This window comes from Amyelois transitella, chromosome 7 (assembly GCF_032362555.1).
Source record: "Amyelois transitella isolate CPQ chromosome 7, ilAmyTran1.1, whole genome shotgun sequence".
NCBI lineage: Eukaryota > Metazoa > Arthropoda > Insecta > Lepidoptera > Pyralidae > Amyelois > Amyelois transitella.
Window position 1 is genome coordinate 6,739,691 of NC_083510.1, and position 17,971 is coordinate 6,757,661.

The 17,971-nt window shown below is 34.6% G+C and overlaps 3 protein-coding genes across 4 annotated transcripts in view; 2 read left to right on the top strand and 1 right to left on the bottom strand.

Annotated features, from left to right (window-relative positions):
• The window catches only part of LOC106132985 (zinc finger protein 729), a 28,205-nt gene extending 21,785 nt beyond the window's left edge, over positions 1-6,420 (top strand). Inside the window, exons 6-9 of one of the 2 annotated variants that reach the window (XM_060944912.1) lie at positions 172-319; positions 540-606; positions 680-826; positions 5,327-6,419. In XM_060944912.1, coding sequence (XP_060800895.1) covers positions 172-319; positions 540-606; positions 680-826; positions 5,327-5,596 — 632 coding nt within the window. In that variant the 3' untranslated portion in view covers positions 5,597-6,419. Of the gene's footprint in view, positions 1-171; positions 320-539; positions 607-679; positions 827-5,326 lie in introns of both variants that reach the window. The other variant, XM_013332568.2, reaches the window with a different exon arrangement.
• Positions 6,421-6,484: 64 nt separating this feature from the next.
• LOC106133059 (prothoracicotropic hormone) lies at positions 6,485-9,848 on the top strand. The gene is made up of 4 exons (XM_060944917.1): positions 6,485-8,861; positions 9,164-9,202; positions 9,292-9,402; positions 9,487-9,848. Exons 1-4 carry the CDS (start codon positions 8,538-8,540, stop codon positions 9,637-9,639), a joined length of 627 nt encoding a protein of 208 aa, XP_060800900.1. The 5' UTR covers positions 6,485-8,537; the 3' UTR covers positions 9,640-9,848.
• A 1,436-nt stretch (positions 9,849-11,284) lies between these two features.
• Positions 11,285-17,396, bottom strand: LOC106132414 (zinc finger protein 610). Its single transcript, XM_013331823.2, has 9 exons — positions 17,103-17,396; positions 16,841-16,932; positions 15,193-15,523; positions 14,446-14,692; positions 13,263-13,520; positions 12,986-13,133; positions 12,763-12,829; positions 12,418-12,561; positions 11,285-12,263 (listed from the first exon to the last, which is right to left on the bottom strand). Exons 1-9 carry the CDS (start codon positions 17,235-17,237, stop codon positions 12,030-12,032), a joined length of 1,656 nt encoding a protein of 551 aa, XP_013187277.1. The 5' UTR covers positions 17,238-17,396; the 3' UTR covers positions 11,285-12,029.
• Positions 17,397-17,971: the final 575 nt, after the last annotated feature.

Sequence of the window (17,971 nt, forward strand, 5' to 3'; positions counted from 1 at the left end):
GGAAACCTAGGTATCTTCCTACAACCTAGGCAATCAAATCAATGGTATATAAGCTGGGTCCGGTTTACAATCTAAGAAAGATATATGTCAATATGATATGATATATGTCAATAATGAAATTTAGATGTACTTACTGATAGACGTAACTAATTCAAACATTTTTATATGCAGGAAAGAAAACACATAAATGCGATAGCTGTGCAAAAGCTTATTACACTCTTGATCGGCTGAAAGCACATAAAAAGAGACACGAATTGGAAAGAAAATATAAATGCGACCAGTGCGTCGCCAAATTCAGCGACATGCATTCCCTAAAAGGGTTTGTTTTTACTCAACTTATATTCATCACTATTTCAATTGTGCCAGTTATTGATTTGTTATGTTCAATAACTTGGTACCTACCTAATACCCTCGAGGCCTGGATTTGCTACAACACCCCAAGCCTTGCTTTAACTCGTTTTACCACAACCACTTTAGAAAAATATAATGAAAATAGATAGTCTGATGGAAATTCATAATAAATGTTTGCTTTGTTTCAGGCACATGGCAGTACACAATGACGAAAAACAATTTGTTTGTGAAATTTGTAATAAATCTTTCAAAAGAGTAAGTTAATCCTATTTTCAGACATTTAATATGGAGTCAAAAAATTGAATATTTATCTTTTTCCTTCTTACAGATTAATGGTCTTAAACGACACGTAATTTATCATAATTCTGCAAACAAAAAAATTAAATGTGACCAATGTGATATGACTTTCTTTTCAAGCACTAGTCTAAAACATCATGTCAGAGTCCATACAGGAGAAAGGCCTTACAGATGCGAGGTAGTTATTGTATTTATGGTTGTCCATATATGTTTAAGGCGCTACATTCAGATTACATGTACGATCGCGTTCATATCTGCAGTCATAGTTTTAAAATTCTTACGGGTTAAAATAGCGTGCACTGTGGTTCCACTAGATACACACACACATGCATATTTAAAAAGAATAAATATTCCTTCAAATGAATACGGTCTTTAATCCCAATGATTACTAAGTAAAATAGTTTATTATTCTATGACATATAACATAACAAAACAGAAAGAGACGGTAATCAACGATGGCCGAACTGGGCCCGATAATTGTCGATCGAGATATCGTCGTCTCTCATGATTTGCATAAGATTTGCCTATAGAGGGAAGCCTGCGACTGCCAGACTTATGTCATTTCAATAAAGTTGAAAGTTTGTCTGCACACGACCCTAACATAGGTAGTGGTTCCTTTGAAAGTTATTGGGTAGCAATTTTATTACTTCGTTTGTGCAAGTGAGATCTAAGATATACTAGATAATCTCGCTTGCTCACACTCGCTTGTTCTAGTTACTAGCGGATTACGAAGTTATTCAAGGAATTTCTGTCTATTAAAAAAAATATATATTGTTACTGACAATTTTTAATGTTTCAAGGTGCCATTTGAACTAAGTAACTGACTGACTAACTAACTAACTGATATCTAAGAATTACGATACCCGTGTCTTCAAACACGGAAATCAGCAAGAAATATTAAACAAGAGGGAGCAAAATAAAACACTCAATAATTAAAATTAGTAAATTTTATTGAAACAGTTTACCTATAGTTTTGTTTACATATTGATGATTATATAAAGGTATACATACAGCATATTACACTAATTTACCTATCTCCTGTTATTAAGGTTACAGCTTAATTATTCGTTTTCATAAAGAAAAGATATTGAAGCTGTCCTTAAAATACTATCTAAGTAGTAGTTTTAATATAAACTGGCAGAACCTTTCACGCACTATATGGACTCGATACACAGGGTAGTTGTCTTGCACAAATGATATTGCATATCATCAATCGGATAAATACACCGCACAGTTGGTAACATGGTTTCTTGCAGCACTTGCACATAATGAGCAGCTGTAGCGCATCCTGCTATCTACACCTGTTCCCCAGGTCCAGCAGCACTCATCCAGCCCCACATATTTACAGATATGCGTCCAGACTCCATATTTGGCACAATATTTTTTTCTTCATACCGAGTTGCATTTCTTCGCCATAAATGAAGCCTACCGTGTTGCGATGACGTAAACGAACTTTTTGTCCGTAAATATCGCCGTGTTCCAGTCAAAATCCAAATACTGCCGAGCAAATTCTAAATGTTTTTGCTTATTTATTTCGGATAAATACGGCTTTCTTGCTGGCTGTCTGTGGAATAGTCCCTCACGGACTACTGCAAACTCGACGAACAGTAACCACTGATGTGTCGAACTGTTCCGCAAATGTTCTGGTCGGTATGAAGCCATTATTTTCGTACTGTTCCACCATGGATCTCCGCTGTGTGGCGTGTCGCTGTGTTGATTAGCGGACGACGGTCGCTGAGCGGTCGACTTTTTACACTACCCTCTTCTTGATGGCGCGTTACCCAACGCTTAACCGCTTGTTGTTTATTGTGTTATTTGTGTGAATGTGTGAGTGACAGCGGTGACTGCAAGCTATAAAGTTTTGCGAACTATGACTGCAATTATGAACGCGACCGTACCTTGATGCGGGCGAGAGGCTCACCCCGCGCGGGGCTCACCCCCGACCAGCTTGCCCCGCTAGATCGCCGCCGCACCGTAGCCGCTGGCGCGTGACCTCACGTAACCCGAATAAAGTTTGCGAATGCAATGGAGTCCGCATCAGAATATTTTATTGTTTTTGATACAATAAAATAATTTTACAAAAAAACATACATATATTAAATTACATTATAAGCAATGATATAGTTGCGGATGTATGCAAAAATTTTGTATAAAATGAATAAGTTTGTAATGGTTTTAAAAAAACTACTCGTAATTACTTATTCGATTTCGTTCAATCAAAGGTAATTTACATAGTAATGTATATCATATATTTTTAGGGTTCCGTAGCCAAATGGCTACGGAACCTATGGTTTTCTATCTTGGGTTGTCGTTGATGTCGGCGTCGGAATAATGCCATGACTATCTAAGTCCATAATATCAACTGTCGACTCCACACCATCCGCACTTCTCTGTTCGGACATTGTCAACGACGATATCGGAGACAATTTATTTTTCCTAAAAATTAATAACAATCAAATAATGGGATAATGACTGTGATCGTGCCAAATGAAGAAAGCGAAGAAAACTAAACCCTGCGACGTCTTGCAGCTGAGGAGGTACCCTGAATAATATAGTTACCTAGGAGTAAGTACCTATAGAAAAAGACAGAACAATCATCCAGTAAAAAGTACTGTTTCCGTAGGCAAAGACCAGGGCAACAACTAGTGACAGTATAACCGACGGCGGCGGAGCTGTTGTTTGTTGTTGTTTTATCTATCTATCTACCTACTGCCGCCCCGCCACAAGCCGGTATCAAATGAAATATTTTTCACCTTCAGTGTTTGCGGAGAAAATCTCAGTAGGCATCTATATGTCTATCTATTAGTAAGTGTAATTAGTACCCACCATCTTAATTGTCCCATATGGGAAGCTCTTTCAAGGTTTTTTTTTAACATGCTAACATTTAACATGCTATCATGACGTAAAATTATACACCTATTTACACTAAACGAAACAAAAAAACTGTATTAAAAACTAACCTAAACTATCTATAATAGGTATATTTCAGAAAGTACCAAAAAAAAAAAAGTATCAAAATCTACGATCCTAAATACCTACGTAATATCACCCCGTCCGGCGGAAAAGCGACGCGTAAGATTCAGAGATCAACGACACAATTCAATAAGCTGAGCTGACAATTATGTACAGAAATAAATTCAAACAAAATGAATGTGGGAAATTAAATACTTCGCAGAATATTTTTCAACGACGCTCGGAGCGATTGGCACAGGTCCTGCGTCGGAGAATGTGATCCGCGGAGTGAAGCACGCTTACAAAGGACAGCGCTTTATCCCACCCGGTCGTGTAGGAATGAGACAGAGATAAAGTGTCAACACTCTACTGTCCAGTACTATTGTCGCAACAATTTTAATTCCTGTTTTCATCTATTTAGTTTAATTACGTCTAAACAAAACATCCAATCGAAATTTCATCTTCCAGAAGTTATTATTTTTTAATGATCTTCAATTTGGTACAAAATTCAAATTTTAAATCCTTATAGTTTGAGATAAATAATCGAAATCTAGACTTGTGTTCCTGAATTTTTTTGATCGAGGATTTTTGTTCCAATCGTGTTTTCATCTTCCACAAATATAATTGAATATATTTACTTTCATATCCAAAAATATTGAAACGATGCAAGTTATATTTTATGAGAAAAAACCAAGTGAAAATGACCCAAAATCTATGATGTATCGCCTTAATAAATTTGGGTGACGAATAATTCACTCGACCTCGATGAACACTCACCCCTTAAAAGGGATGTACCAATTTTTAAGTTTAACCAAGGCAAATAGGTACATTTGAGAAAACAGCATATTAATCGAAGCAATAAGTTTTCGTGTAATGTGAATACAAACAGACAAATTCTAGATATTAATTTTATTGCTTCTGTTGGTCATAGTTATTTATTTCCTATTTTGATTTTATTGGCATTACCTTAAAAGTACTAACATCGGGCAGTTACAATAAAATGGATAATAATAACAATAGTTATTGATAAATTATAATATAAATATATAAAACGAAAAATCTGTTTCTTTGCTGTCAATAGATTTTCTTTTTACTACGCTTTTATTAGCTTGGGTTGTATTTTAAGATATTCACAACTTTGTAAAAATTTAAAGACTTTGCGTGGCCTATGTTCGCGGCGAACAACTAGTGTATTTAGATATGAACATCAATTTCATACTAAATTTTGTATTATTTCTATAAATAAATAATAACAATAACACAGATTTGAGTTATCCTCGAAGTAAGTTCGAAACTGGTGTTACGAGATACTAACTCAACAATAGATATTATTTTTAATATTAATATAGATAATCGTGCCGTGTGGTTCCCGACACCAATTCAAAAAAGAATAGGACCACTCCATCTCTTTCCCATGGATGTCGTAAAAGGCGACTAAGGGATAGGCTTACAAACTTGAGATTCTTTTTTTAGGCGATAGGCTAGCAACTTGTCACTATTCGAATCTCAATTCTATCTTAAAGCCAAATAGCTGAACGTGGCCTATCAGTCCGCTCAGGACTGTTGGCTCTGTCTACCCCGCAAGGGATATAGACGTGATTATATGTATGTATGTATGTATGTATATAGATAATCGTATCGGATTCGCACCGGGGACCTACTGTGACAGAGAACCCTTATTGATTACTATAGAAAATCGCATAGAGTCTCTATTTTGATTTTTCAGATATGTTCGCAAGGTTACAGTTACAAACACGACTTCAACAGACACTGTTTTAAAAAACACGGTGTGTTCCTCAAACGGAGACTAGTGAGCATCATGAACGAAGAGGTACTAATCAAGGAACGAGATCTGATGAGGGCTCTTATGCTAAGATTGCACGGGGTATTGCAAGGTGACGACCCTATCAAGGAGTTTGAAGGTCCGCAAGGTTATAAAGCGCTAGAACAGGCTATACAACTCTTGGAGACTAAACAGCTACCAGTAGACATTTAAAATACGGTCTATTCTTTTAACATGTAGCTTGCTGTGGAGTGGTTGCGTCATGTGTTGAATTTTGGCGTGAATTTGTCATTTCATCCCATGTCAAGTTTTTTGCCTAGACAAAACATATTCGACAACTATTAGTCCGACAGAACCAATATACCTATACTTAGACAGGACACAGGACAGATATTTCAACAGAACATACATACATCGATACATACATACATCGATTGGTAATACTTTCTACGATTATCCAAAATAATAAAATGTAGGGTAAGTGAAAACCTTTATGACGACGTCGTCATCGTCACTTAATGCAAATTGCATGTTAGAAGTTGATGAAACGACACAATGTGCTTAATTATTGTTGTTTACTTATGCAGTATCTATGTGAAGTGTTCTTATTACCTATGTAAGTTCTATGTTATTTGATTTAAACCTAAACTAGATAATTTGTTATTTTGGAGTAGGGATTTTCAATTCCGTTTTAAAAAAAAATACATGTATATTTTTTATTCTTAAAAATATTTAAAGCCATTTCGTTATTCATGAAATCGGGTAGTATCAATTTTAGTGTTTCTTTTAAAATACAAATTGCAGTATTTCTTCAATACAAATTTATTTTTATCATGTTAGCTTCGCGTAGGTATTTCTACGGTTTTCGTGTTTTAGGTATTACTGTAACCGTGATTGTGTATATTTGGTGTATAGGCTTTAATTAGTTGTATTTCCAAAAAGTAAAATTATTTCTTGTTTAACTTTATAACTATATTATCGGTATTACTTTTAAAATTCATAATAGGTTTTTAATAATTTACAATATGAGCATTAGTGGATGTAATGTAGGTATTAATATCCAAATAAATATTAAATTATTTTTTTACAATTATGAAATAATAAATTAGATAAAAACTACCTATAAAGCAATTTTTCTTTGATCATACCAGTTTTTAAGATCCACTTAAAGAATACACCTTTACTGGACAGTATTTAAAAAAAGGACTCGTCCTTTTTAAAAAAATCTTTCATCACAGTATAGTTTCCGGCATTTTGGAATAGAACTAATCCATACCGTATGGATGTCGTAAAAGGCCTAAGGGAAAAGCTAAGAAACTTGCAGGCAACCTGTTACAATTTAAATCTCTATTCTACCATAAAGGCAAACAGGTGATTTGTCTACCCCGCAGGGGATATAGACGTGGCTGTATGTATGTATCACAGTTTATAAAATTCTTAGCTCTGATAAAGCTTTTTTATTAGAGAACTAGCTGTTGCTCGCGACTTTGTCCGCCTTAAATCTATAAATCAATTTATGTTAATCTAATATTTATGGGATACACGTAATTTTTGCATAAAAGACGAATCCTTACAAACATTCGCACTTTTATTAGTATTTTAAGTCAACCAGGATCTCTTTTCGGCCTGTTTACGACACAAAGCTCAGAGACGCTGTTTATTATTAGAACTCTTATTGCCTATAGCTCTCAGTTCTAGATCACTATAATAACTACTAAGAACCAAGCAAAATTTGTTAGGTAAGTGGTGTAATTAGTCATGCAAAGTAACAAAAATCTTAAAATATATTTAATGCCAAAACATAGTTAACTGTAAACAAAATGGCAAATGATCGTTATCAACTAATCAAACGAACAATTATGAATTAGCGGTTTACACGTCAATACATAAACAATAGGAAGAGTAGAAACGTATATTGAATATTTCCAATTTAATAAATGTAATGTATTATCAATAGAACTAGTATCATGATAAGTACATAGTCTTCGATAATCTTCCACGCATACGAACAACAGCTACTGTATAATAATAAAAAAAACTATTGATATTGCTGCAAAGAGAATTTGTAGGTACTAAGAGTCGCTGCCTGTTACCTACAACCCCTTAGAAACTCCATGGTGACGGTGCCCGCGGGCGACACGAGTGTGGGGTACAGAGAATATTTATATCAAAGAAAAGGGATATCATTTCAAGTTAATGGATCTATTATTTAACCCATCAATCAAACTAGACTATAAAAGGAAAGATAAGTATTGCACCTCCTTTAGTAGTCTAGTGTAATTTGTGAAGCAGAGATGGTAAGTCAATTCCATGAAACCGCTAAAATAGGAAGATCAACATAAATTATATATAAGTTTAGAGATTTGCAGATTCCTAAGAAGTGTATAATATCGTAATATTTTAAATAATTTGTTATCTTTATATAGGCTGACATGAAATTCATGATCAGCATTTTTATTCTAAAAAAAATATTAAAACGTCTATAAAGAACAAAATCAAATAAAAAAATATTTCAAATGAGGGCAGCACTACACCGTTGAAAAATGTGAAACCGCTTGAGGTTGCTAGCCCATCGCCTAAATGAAGAATCCTAAGTTTATAAGCCCCCTTAGTGACCTTTTACATGTTTACATAGTTATTTACTTTTTATACATATTGCTTCTTTTATTTTTTTTTAAATTCTTTATGCAAATGTGACGTAGTTTAGAAAGTATAAGTAATAAGTACAACAATAACGCCATAAATTTTTATTAAAAATTAAGGACTAAGGGATAGGCTTACAAACTTGGGATTCTTTTTTAGGCGACAGGCTAGCAACCTGTCACTATTTGAATCTCAATTCTATCATTAAGCCAAATAGCTGAACGTGGCCTTCAGTCTTTTCAAGACTGTTGGCTCTGTCTACCCCGTAAGGGATATAGACGTGATGATATGTATGTATGTAAAAATAAAAATACTTAACTTACTCAAATCTTAACGTTTACCAAATCACCGATTACAAAATAGATTCGTAGAAACCGATTTTACTCGTTCATGGAACCAATTTGGCAATATCTGCACAGTATTAAGTTCACTACTTGCAAAATGTTAACTAAACATTTTTAATTTAAACTTTTTCCTTTTTCAGGCAGCAAAATCTTTCATTACCATTACAATGTGTTGTGGGGTTATAATAGGAATTCAAACAGTTTTGGCATCAACACTAAGGAGAACTTCGGATATTGATGAATATATGATAAGAGACCAAAAAACTCGAAGAAGGCAAAACTATATCGAGGAATCGGCATTAGAAAAAGATTTATTCGAAAATATCAATGACATTTTACCTCTCAAACAATTCGATCCAGATGAGACAGAAGAACAACCATCGCTCACAGTAGATTATGCCAATATGATAAGAAACGATATAATTCTGTTAGACAACTCAGTTGAAACAAGAACTAGAAAGAGAGGAAATATAAAAGTGGAAAAAAACAATGTAAGTTTTTTTTTGTAAATTTACATAGACCTACATAAATTTTTGTAGTTACGAATATTATCAAAGGAAAAACGTCATGAATTAAAATAAGTAGATATTTAGATAATTTTAAACATAATATTCATTGTTACGTTTGAACCCTGCCTACCCCAAAATTTTTACCAACCAAAATTTATAATTGAAACATTAATTAGAAACCATGATATTCACTATTTTACGTAATATTATACGCTCGTTCATGAATTTGTCCCCAGTTTCAAGTGTAAAGTTATAATTATAATAAAAAATATTTATTATTTCAGCAAGCGTTACCAGACTTTGACTGTAACTGCGAAATTGATGTGAGTACATACCTAACACAAAATTGTTTATCAAACAAATTTTTCGAAACCATATGATTCCCTGCTTAATCATTTTATTCCTTCCGCAGAATAAACCACAAGATTTAGGTGTTAACGCTTTTCCACGCTTTATACAAAATAAAACGTGCAGTGAACAAAAATGTCATCCTGCTTACTTGTGTCAGCCAAGTATATACTACGTAAGTGCCTACGGAAAATACACATACACAGAAAATTTGTCTATGTATAAAGTTAGATAATTAATTGTAAACTTTAACTTTCAGTTCAAAATTTTGAAGAGAAAGGAGCGTAAGTCACAGAAACAAGAGCCGCAATTAGAAAGGCAAATACCAGAGGAACTGAAGCACAGATTTGTGATAGAAGAACATCCTGTTATTACAGCATGTATTTGTACTAGGGACTATATTCTATACTAGAATAGTACATCATGTTATAGTAATCAAATAGAAGACATTAAAAAACCTATATTTTCTTACTACCTCAAATTTGTACCATAATTCAAAGATAAAAAATAAAAGTGATATAAAAACTACAGTAATTTGTTTTTTCAATATTTATTTAAATAAACTTAATGTAGGTAACATATTTATTATGCACTTGAATCACTGTACAGTAAAACATAACTTTGCAATTCGTATTTTAACACCCATCGCTTCTTCAATCACAAATCATAGTGGAAAAATAGAAAAGATGAACCCAAGTAATTCATAATCAACTTAATATTTCTTCTAAAATGAACATAAATTAATATACGTATATATACGTGATAAAACAAATGTCATGCTATCAAGTGGGCATTATCCGCAAGAAAGTTGCAATATGACAGCATGTAATATTTTGATTGGAGGAGAAAAAGTTGAGCAAGTGAAAGAGTTTGTATATCTAGGATCAAAGTTTACATCAGATGGCAAGTGTGATAGTGATATTGAAAGGAGAGTGAACGCGGGGAACATGGTGAATGGAGCTTTGCATGCCTTTATGAGCAGTCAGAAACTATCCAAAAAGGTTCGACTGGCTGTGCACAGGGGCGTGTTGGTTCCGACATTAATGTATGGGAGTGAAAGTTGGGTATGGCAAAAGAAGCACGAAAGCAGAATAAATGCAGTGGAAATGAGAGCGTTAAGGAGTATGTTGTGTGTGAAATTGAGTGACCGGATAAGGAACAGCGTGATAAGGGAATGTTGTGATGTGAAAGAAGATGTAGTTACAGGAATAGAAAAGGGTATGTTGAGATGGTTCGGTCATGTGGAGAGGACGTATGAAAACAGGTTGACTAAGCAGATATACATGGAGAGTGTGGAGGGAAAGGTGGGGTGGGAAGACCTAGACGAACATATCTTGATCAAATTAAGGACGTCCTGGTAAAAGGTCAGGTCAAAAGTACCCGAAACCGCCGAGCTTGCATGAAGAAGAGAGTTATGAATGTGGATGAAGCAAAGGAAGTATGCAGGGATCGTGGCAAGTGGAAGGAGGTAGTCTCTGCCTACCCCTCCGGGAAAGAGGCGTGATTTTATGTATGTATGTATGTAAGTTGCAATAGGGTGATTGCGCTGGTTTTCGTCCAATTAGCGGAGTTGCTAGCTTTCAGACGTAAAAATAATATGATAAAGTATCCTAATTAAAATAGCTCATATTTGTTTAAATACCTCATATAGTCTATTTTTGATAAAAATAAAGAAACTTTTAATTATAACTACATTGTTTTTTATATAAATAATTAAATGTTAAATGGCAGATTTCACTAGTTTTCGTCCAAAAAATTTGGTTTTCGCCCTGGTGTGATCTAGTTTCCGTCCAGTATGTAAAAAAGAGTAAAAATGCAATGTTAAATAAAAACTGTCTTTATAATCTTTTATTTAATCAACAAAAATATTTATTCTTCAGCAGTAGATTTCCTGCTTTTTTTATTTCCCCAAATCCATCTATAACAATTAATTTCAGTTTAGTACCTACTAGAAAAACCTGTACGAATTAACAAGAAAATGTGTTAGAAGTAGATTCCACACTATTATGGACGAAAACTAATACAAAAAAAATTGCTGTTTAGTTTTCGTCCATGCCATTTAAACATTTTTTTAAACAAGCAATACTGAGAAATTATTGGACGTTAACTAAATATCTTGTCAAATAGCCAATAAAGTTCATATCTAAAGAAAACACATATTTTTTTATAGGTCTGAAAAAGTAAAATGAACATTCCAAATATTTAGCTTGCTGTTTTAGTTTCCGTCCACGTGGACGGATACCAAATAATTGGTAAAATAGGCATGTCAGTATTCGTCCGCAAACTTTTACTAAGATTACTACAAAAACATTGTAAAATAACCTGAACATAATGTTAGTTATACTCTTAAATATCCTTACATGCCAAAATATTACCCAATCTATGTGAAATAGTCATAAAACCCACCACGGAGTGTTCCTGCACCAGCTATTTTTTTTGTATCGGCAATGACGTCTACGCAACACGAACACATGCCGGCCACTGAGTTTAATTTTTTCGAAGTTTTCACTTGACAAATTAGATTTTGTGGTTGTTAGAACTGTTGCTTAAGTATGAAGGATCGTGACAAGTTGCAACATGCGTGCATAGGTGTGTTTATATTCTTTTTATATGCGTTTAAAAGTGAAATGGACGAAAAGTAGAACTGGACGCCAAACCAGCGCAATTACCCTACCATTAATTCTGATGAAACCGTGTGACAATAAAATACGCACCGGATGTCAATCTTTAAATTGCTTAACTGACACTGCCAAATCTCGCTGGATTCATAGCAAGATTTTCAGATGCCATATTGACAAAATCTTAATAATCAGAACTATGATGCGTCACTGTTTCGTGTGCCGCCGGGGTGGGGGCTTCCGTCAACTGTGGCATGATATGCGATATCGCTACTCGGGTCTCATTCACCAATCCCATTTCCCGCCTGAGGATCTCTTCGGTGACCACATGGATTGACTTGAACTTCAAGTTGATGCCGTGCACTTTGTACACGTGGTTGTTAAGGTTCACTTTGTAACTGAAGGCAACATTGCACACCTGTAAAATAAAACAGGATTGAAATGCACGATTTTTTTTTCATGGGTGTTTTGTTGTACCTGCCAACTGTAGGATTTTTTGGAAATGAACCAATATAAATACTTTATTGTAGTTTTTTAGAGGCATTCTATAACATATTGTAATGAACGAATACCTCGCACGTGTATGGCCGCTCCCCAGTGTGCATCCTCTCGTGGTTCTGCAGCTGATGCTTCGCGTTGAAGGACATCGCACACGTCGCGCACTTGTACGGCTTGTAGCCGGAGTGTATGCGCAAGTGGCGGTTCAGGTCGCAGCGCTGAAACATTCATATTTCTCTTTTAATTTTACATAATAGATAGACTATACCAACATAAGAAAATAATCCTAACACAACTGGGGGGGTTTACCAAAGTGTATGACTTATGATTGCGCAAAAATTATTATCCAAACTGGGTCAGATTCCTTGGTTACATCCTAGCACTGGGCTCTTCACTAGGGAAAAATATGTTGTACTTACTGCTATGAACCTCTTGTTACACAAATTGCATGGAAATGGTCTTTCTCCTTTATGTATAAGATTGTGCCTGTAATCAAAAACATGTTTTATTAATAAGACATATATTTGGAAAATAATATGTTTAGTATCCTAAACACAAAATTTTAAACCCATAATAGATAGCACCTAGGCAGCCATAAACATTAGATGATTGGGTTGCTAGTAAAAAAAAATGTCTTTTAACCTGACTAAAGATTTCTGACTATAGAATCCTGCACCACAAACTTCGCATATTTGATCTTTTACTCCGGTGTGTTGCTTAGTATGCACCAGTAGGTTACTCTTTTGTGAAAACGACCTTGGACAATGAGAACAAGTGTACCTCTTTTTCTCTGAAAATAAAACATTGCTTTGTAAACTTGTTTTAAGATAAAATAAGATACATGATTTTAATGAATATTTTTATTTATAACTCAATCATCGACATATTTTATTTGAATACCTTAATTTGATTTGCTTACCTTGATGAGTTGCTATATGATTGCCAAGTGTATATGTAAGAATGCCGCAAACAGGGCAAACAAGCTTTTCCCTCTGTTTTACAACAGGTTTTGCAGTTCTCACCATTCTGACGGACTTATCTCTACGCAAGACTTTATTACCCTCCCCAGATGTAGTGGGCCTGCCCTTATAATTTGTGTGAACTCTTAAAACAGTAGCATCTTTGGGCCTCTTCAACAAAATTGGAGGACCCCTTGTGCCATTCTTCATAATAGGATCTGAAAATTTGGACAGTAACAAGTAAACTGTTCAGTACTTGGAGAAAAAGATTCAATTTTATAACAATAACAAGTTTACGCAATAGCTTTAAAGAAATTGGTATAAGAATCATAATTAAATGTATTGGATACTGTCACAATATTAATAATAAAACAGAACTGAGCATGAATTTGAAAAAAAGTCTGTATGTTTGGACTAGGGATGTAACGGAGGTAGTTTTATCGGAACAGAAGTCGGAGTCGGAGTATTAAAATTTACTTTATCGGAGTCGGAGTCGGAGGAAGGATCAGAAAGTGGTGGCATGAGAGAGAAATTTTAAACGTATTTTTTAGATAAAGTGCACGTAGTGGGTGTCGGGGGCCGGGGGGATTCCCCGCGCGACACGTACAAAACTGTTTATAACAGTCGACACAGGCCGCCGCAGCCGCTATGTTATGCTTTGACCTCCGATTAAAACCTTCGATTTAAAAGTGTCGGAGCCGAAGTCGGAACCGAAGGTGCAATAATAATCGAAAGTTCCGACTGAACGGAACCGGAGTCGAAGCTCCGTAACATCCCTGGTTTGGACCAGGCATAACATAGCGGCTGGGGCGGCCTGTGTCGACTGTTATAAACAGTTTTGTACGTGTCGCGCGGGGAATCCCCCCGACGAGCATTTTCTATTCAGATCTGGAACACCTGATGTAGAACCATTATAGACCAGCTAAATCATCAAATTATGGAAAAGACTTTCAACAAACGTTATTCAACTTTTGTTACTACAACAGCTACTTTCTTATACATATTATGTATGGATAATATTTTAGTAAATTTCATAACCTTAACCTTTGTATTTCCAATAACACGCAAACGAAGTTGCGGGCAACAACTAGTTCTGTAATGGTAACACAATATGCAAAATGATGAATTAAAATAAATACTTACAACAAGTTATCATTGTAGATTTTGTTTTATCTTCATTTTTATTGTTTGATTTATTTTCAAAGTCATTTCTGGTTTGATCTGATTTGTTCAATATTCTAACTTTGCGCATAATAGTTTTTTTACCTTTGAAAACTTTTATATCTGATAGTTTTGGTTTCTTAAATTTGGTTTTTTTATTGTCTGTTGGTGGTACATAGTCTGCATCACTGTCATCATCTTGAAAAATGTCATCATCTAAATATTCTGCCTGAAATTGAAGAAAATTTTTAACTCAGAAATTTCATTACATAAATAACTATGTAGCTTTAGGGCTTTTCTGTTATGGCAAATTCCAGAAAATAAAGTATGTTAGTCAGGAAGATCTATGTTTTTGAGTTTTTTCATTGCCAACATAAAAAATACAAATCTTTTCTCTTTATTATTAGTATGGATAACACAGATAAATGAGTCAAGAAACAAATAATAAAAATACTTAGAATATAAATTACATTTCACAGGCACATTAACTGTCACTTTTATAAAAGTATAACATGAACACATACTTTTAATTGGCATAACATGTAATGTGGGCACATTACAAGTTATACCAACTTTATTATTTATTTAGAAAGCCAAAAAAGAAAGAAACAAAAACTGTTTTAGTAAAATTCACAAGTTTATCCTAACTTCCATCAAAGTATAACTATTGTAATATTTATAACATTATTATATGTATACTGCAAAATAACATAACATGTAAGTACTTACATCAAGATCTGTAACTGATTGGGCTTTGTCTGATTTCCAGCTTAAATTTCCATCCCTACTTGAATACATTTCATTATTTTTAGCTGAATCTTCACTACCTGGCTCTACTTTTCTAATCACAGTATTAGCAATAACAATGTCTTTCCCCTCCATGGTTTCTATCGGTTTAGATGCGATATCATTGTGTACATCTATTTCCATTTCCCATTTTGGTTCTGTTTTGATAGCAAGAGGTCCAATCTCACTTTTAATATCAGTGAAAGTATCAAATGCAATTTTTTTTGTTGGCACTTGTGCCTTTGCCAATAACTTTCTCATCCTTTTATCATTTCTGGTGGTAGAAATTATAAACAAAACAAATCATACAATAAAGATAGAATTATGAAGTAAAATATGAGAATTACAAATTACTTTCTTTCTTTCTTTTGTATATTATGGCTTCCACTGGACTTTCGGTGGTTCTGCCAATGTCATGGATTGAAGAGACAAAATTAATTGTGCCCATGACTTTTCTGAGTTATGGACAGTAGATTCCCCAGCAAAGGCTAGGATTATGGGAGGAGTCAGATGGTAGTTGCTTTGAGTAAAAACCTGAGTCACCCAGGATTAATGTAAGATTTTAGACCAATTTAAAAAAGGAGAAAGTTCTTTGGATTTGACCCTTTTAATATGTCTTCTTCCTCCTTAAATCCTAATTGAAAAAATAAAATCCTCACTCTCTGGAGAGGAGCTCGGGGTGAGCCCTCGATCTTGGATCCTGGATTGGATGAGTCAGATTTATACATGACATAGCAACTCCCATCTGACCTCTGAATCCTTTACAGAGAAACCTAAACCATATTGGATCATATGGTTGTACAACCAGTTGCCTGAATGGGCAGGTTTCCTCACAATCTTTCCCCTGACCATAGAGCATTGGTTTTAGCATTGGCATTCAAACTAATGTACATAACTTTAAAATCATATTTTTTTTATGTATGTTATGGCATATCTTTTTTAATGTATTTTAGTGTCTGTGTAGTCCCATAGAAATTTGGTCTGACCATAAATTTGGAAGATATTTCAGGAAACTACTCAGAAATTGCCAAAATAAGCTCAGCAGTTCAGTTAATATGTAACATAATGGAATTGGACGCGGTAGTAGTTATAATAATGTGACATCAAAAAGTGATATCTTGTATCCAATTTTGTAAATAACTCTATTCTATTCTAACATATAATCACGTCTATATCCCTTGCAGGGTAGACAGAGCCAACAGTCTTTAAAAAAACTGGTCACATTCAGCTGTTTTGCCAGTACAGTCAGCAGTGTATTAAGCTTACAAAACAATATACTGATTTGCACACTAAAAACCTACTTTATGGCTAAACATGCATGGTGGTCACTGTGGGATTATTAAATTTCACAATTATTTCTAGCTTTTTTGAAGTTACTTTTAATTTTATTTTATAGAAATGTGGATTAAATGGATCATGCCTTACATTGGGCTATTGTATCAAGTTTATATTGCCATTAAGGAGATTTTTCTCCAGCGCTCATGGAGTTCTTAGAGCTAACTAGTAAAGCTACTTTCATAGACTTATTTAATCAGGCTTTAGAGAATTATCGAAATATCAAGTTGGACATAAAATAACCCGAAAGGTTTACCTTTCTGCAACTGTTTTAAGTAAGTAAGCCTTTTCCAATGCAGTACAGCACTTATTGCAAATTTTTTCAGGTAACCCATCATTAGCCGCGACCTGAAAATTATTGAAATAATAGAGTTGAGAAATCTGTAGGTACTTATAGTACTAAACCTTTTATTTGCTAATAACACCACATGGATGTCTTGCAAAGCAAAAGGTGGAAGGAGTGTAGTTACATATTACTGAAATCAAAATATAAACAACACTGTTGACATTACGCTTACCTTTACATCAGCGACTGCGGTTAGCATTTCTGCATAATTACCAGAAAACTGATAGTTGAAGAGAGGACATAAAGGCTTTTTTGACAAACAAATACGACAGGATTTCATATCAATAACCTTACTTATTGGAGTCATTTTAGGGAGATTTTTATGAATAGTCAATAGTTAAAATTATCTGTTTTTTCGATATTGTAGCAGATTAGATCACCACTATTTCAATTAAATTCGATCACAAATTTTCGCTTCACTACTTATCCATAGACAAATGCTTGTGAAAAATGGCGCCCGCCTTTTTAGGCGCCTGCAGTGCGGTGACCACGCCGGAAATGACCGATAATCGACGCGAAACGTAGACGCGAAGCCGTACCATAGTGATGTCAGATCTTCGATGTAAGGCTTGACATCAAAAAAAAAACAAAATATTGTCATCTCTTTTTAACTTATGACTCCAATCGTATTGTAGCGGGAGCGATGATTCGGCTCGACCGCCACCAAAGGGAAGATCGTCCGCCAGGCAAGGTGTTATGCCTGGGGAACCGCGGCTCCGACGATGTTGTGTCGGATGTGTATATATAGTTCCAATCCGTGAAATCTTTGTTTGCGTGTTTTTGCCTGATAGCGTCGCGTGATTTTAATTTTTATTATTGTGACTTGTGGCGTATAGATTTCGCCACACTAAGCTTTATTTTTTTTGGATGATATCACAATATGTGGACACGATCAAACGGACCACGATGCAAAATTACGCTTATTCCAAGAAGTCGTCACTCGTTACAATTTAACATTTAACTTACAGAAGTGCGAATTCTCAAAAACTGAGATTAATCTTTTAGGATATAACATTTGCAATAGCATCATCAAGCCAGACC

What these genes read in the sequence shown, in the direction of transcription:
- LOC106133059 (XM_060944917.1), top strand. Translation starts at nt 8,538, where the DNA reads ATGTGTTGTGGGGTTATAATAGGAATTCAAACAGTTTTGGCATCAACA. An exon ending in ACTGTAACTGCGAAATTGAT is followed by an intron (nt 9,203 to 9,291) that starts GTGAGTACATAC and finishes TTCCTTCCGCAG; the next exon opens with AATAAACCACAAGATTTAGG. An exon ending in GTCAGCCAAGTATATACTAC is followed by an intron (nt 9,403 to 9,486) that starts GTAAGTGCCTAC and finishes TTTAACTTTCAG; the next exon opens with TTCAAAATTTTGAAGAGAAA.
- LOC106132414 (XM_013331823.2), bottom strand. Translation starts at nt 17,237, where the DNA reads ATGACTCCAATAAGTAAGGTTATTGATATGAAATCCTGTCGTATTTGT. An exon ending in CTTAAAACAGTTGCAGAAAG is followed by an intron (nt 15,524 to 16,840) that starts GTAAACCTTTCG and finishes TTCTACCACCAG; the next exon opens with AAATGATAAAAGGATGAGAA. An exon ending in AGCGGCCATACACGTGCGAG is followed by an intron (nt 12,264 to 12,417) that starts GTATTCGTTCAT and finishes TTTATTTTACAG; the next exon opens with GTGTGCAATGTTGCCTTCAG.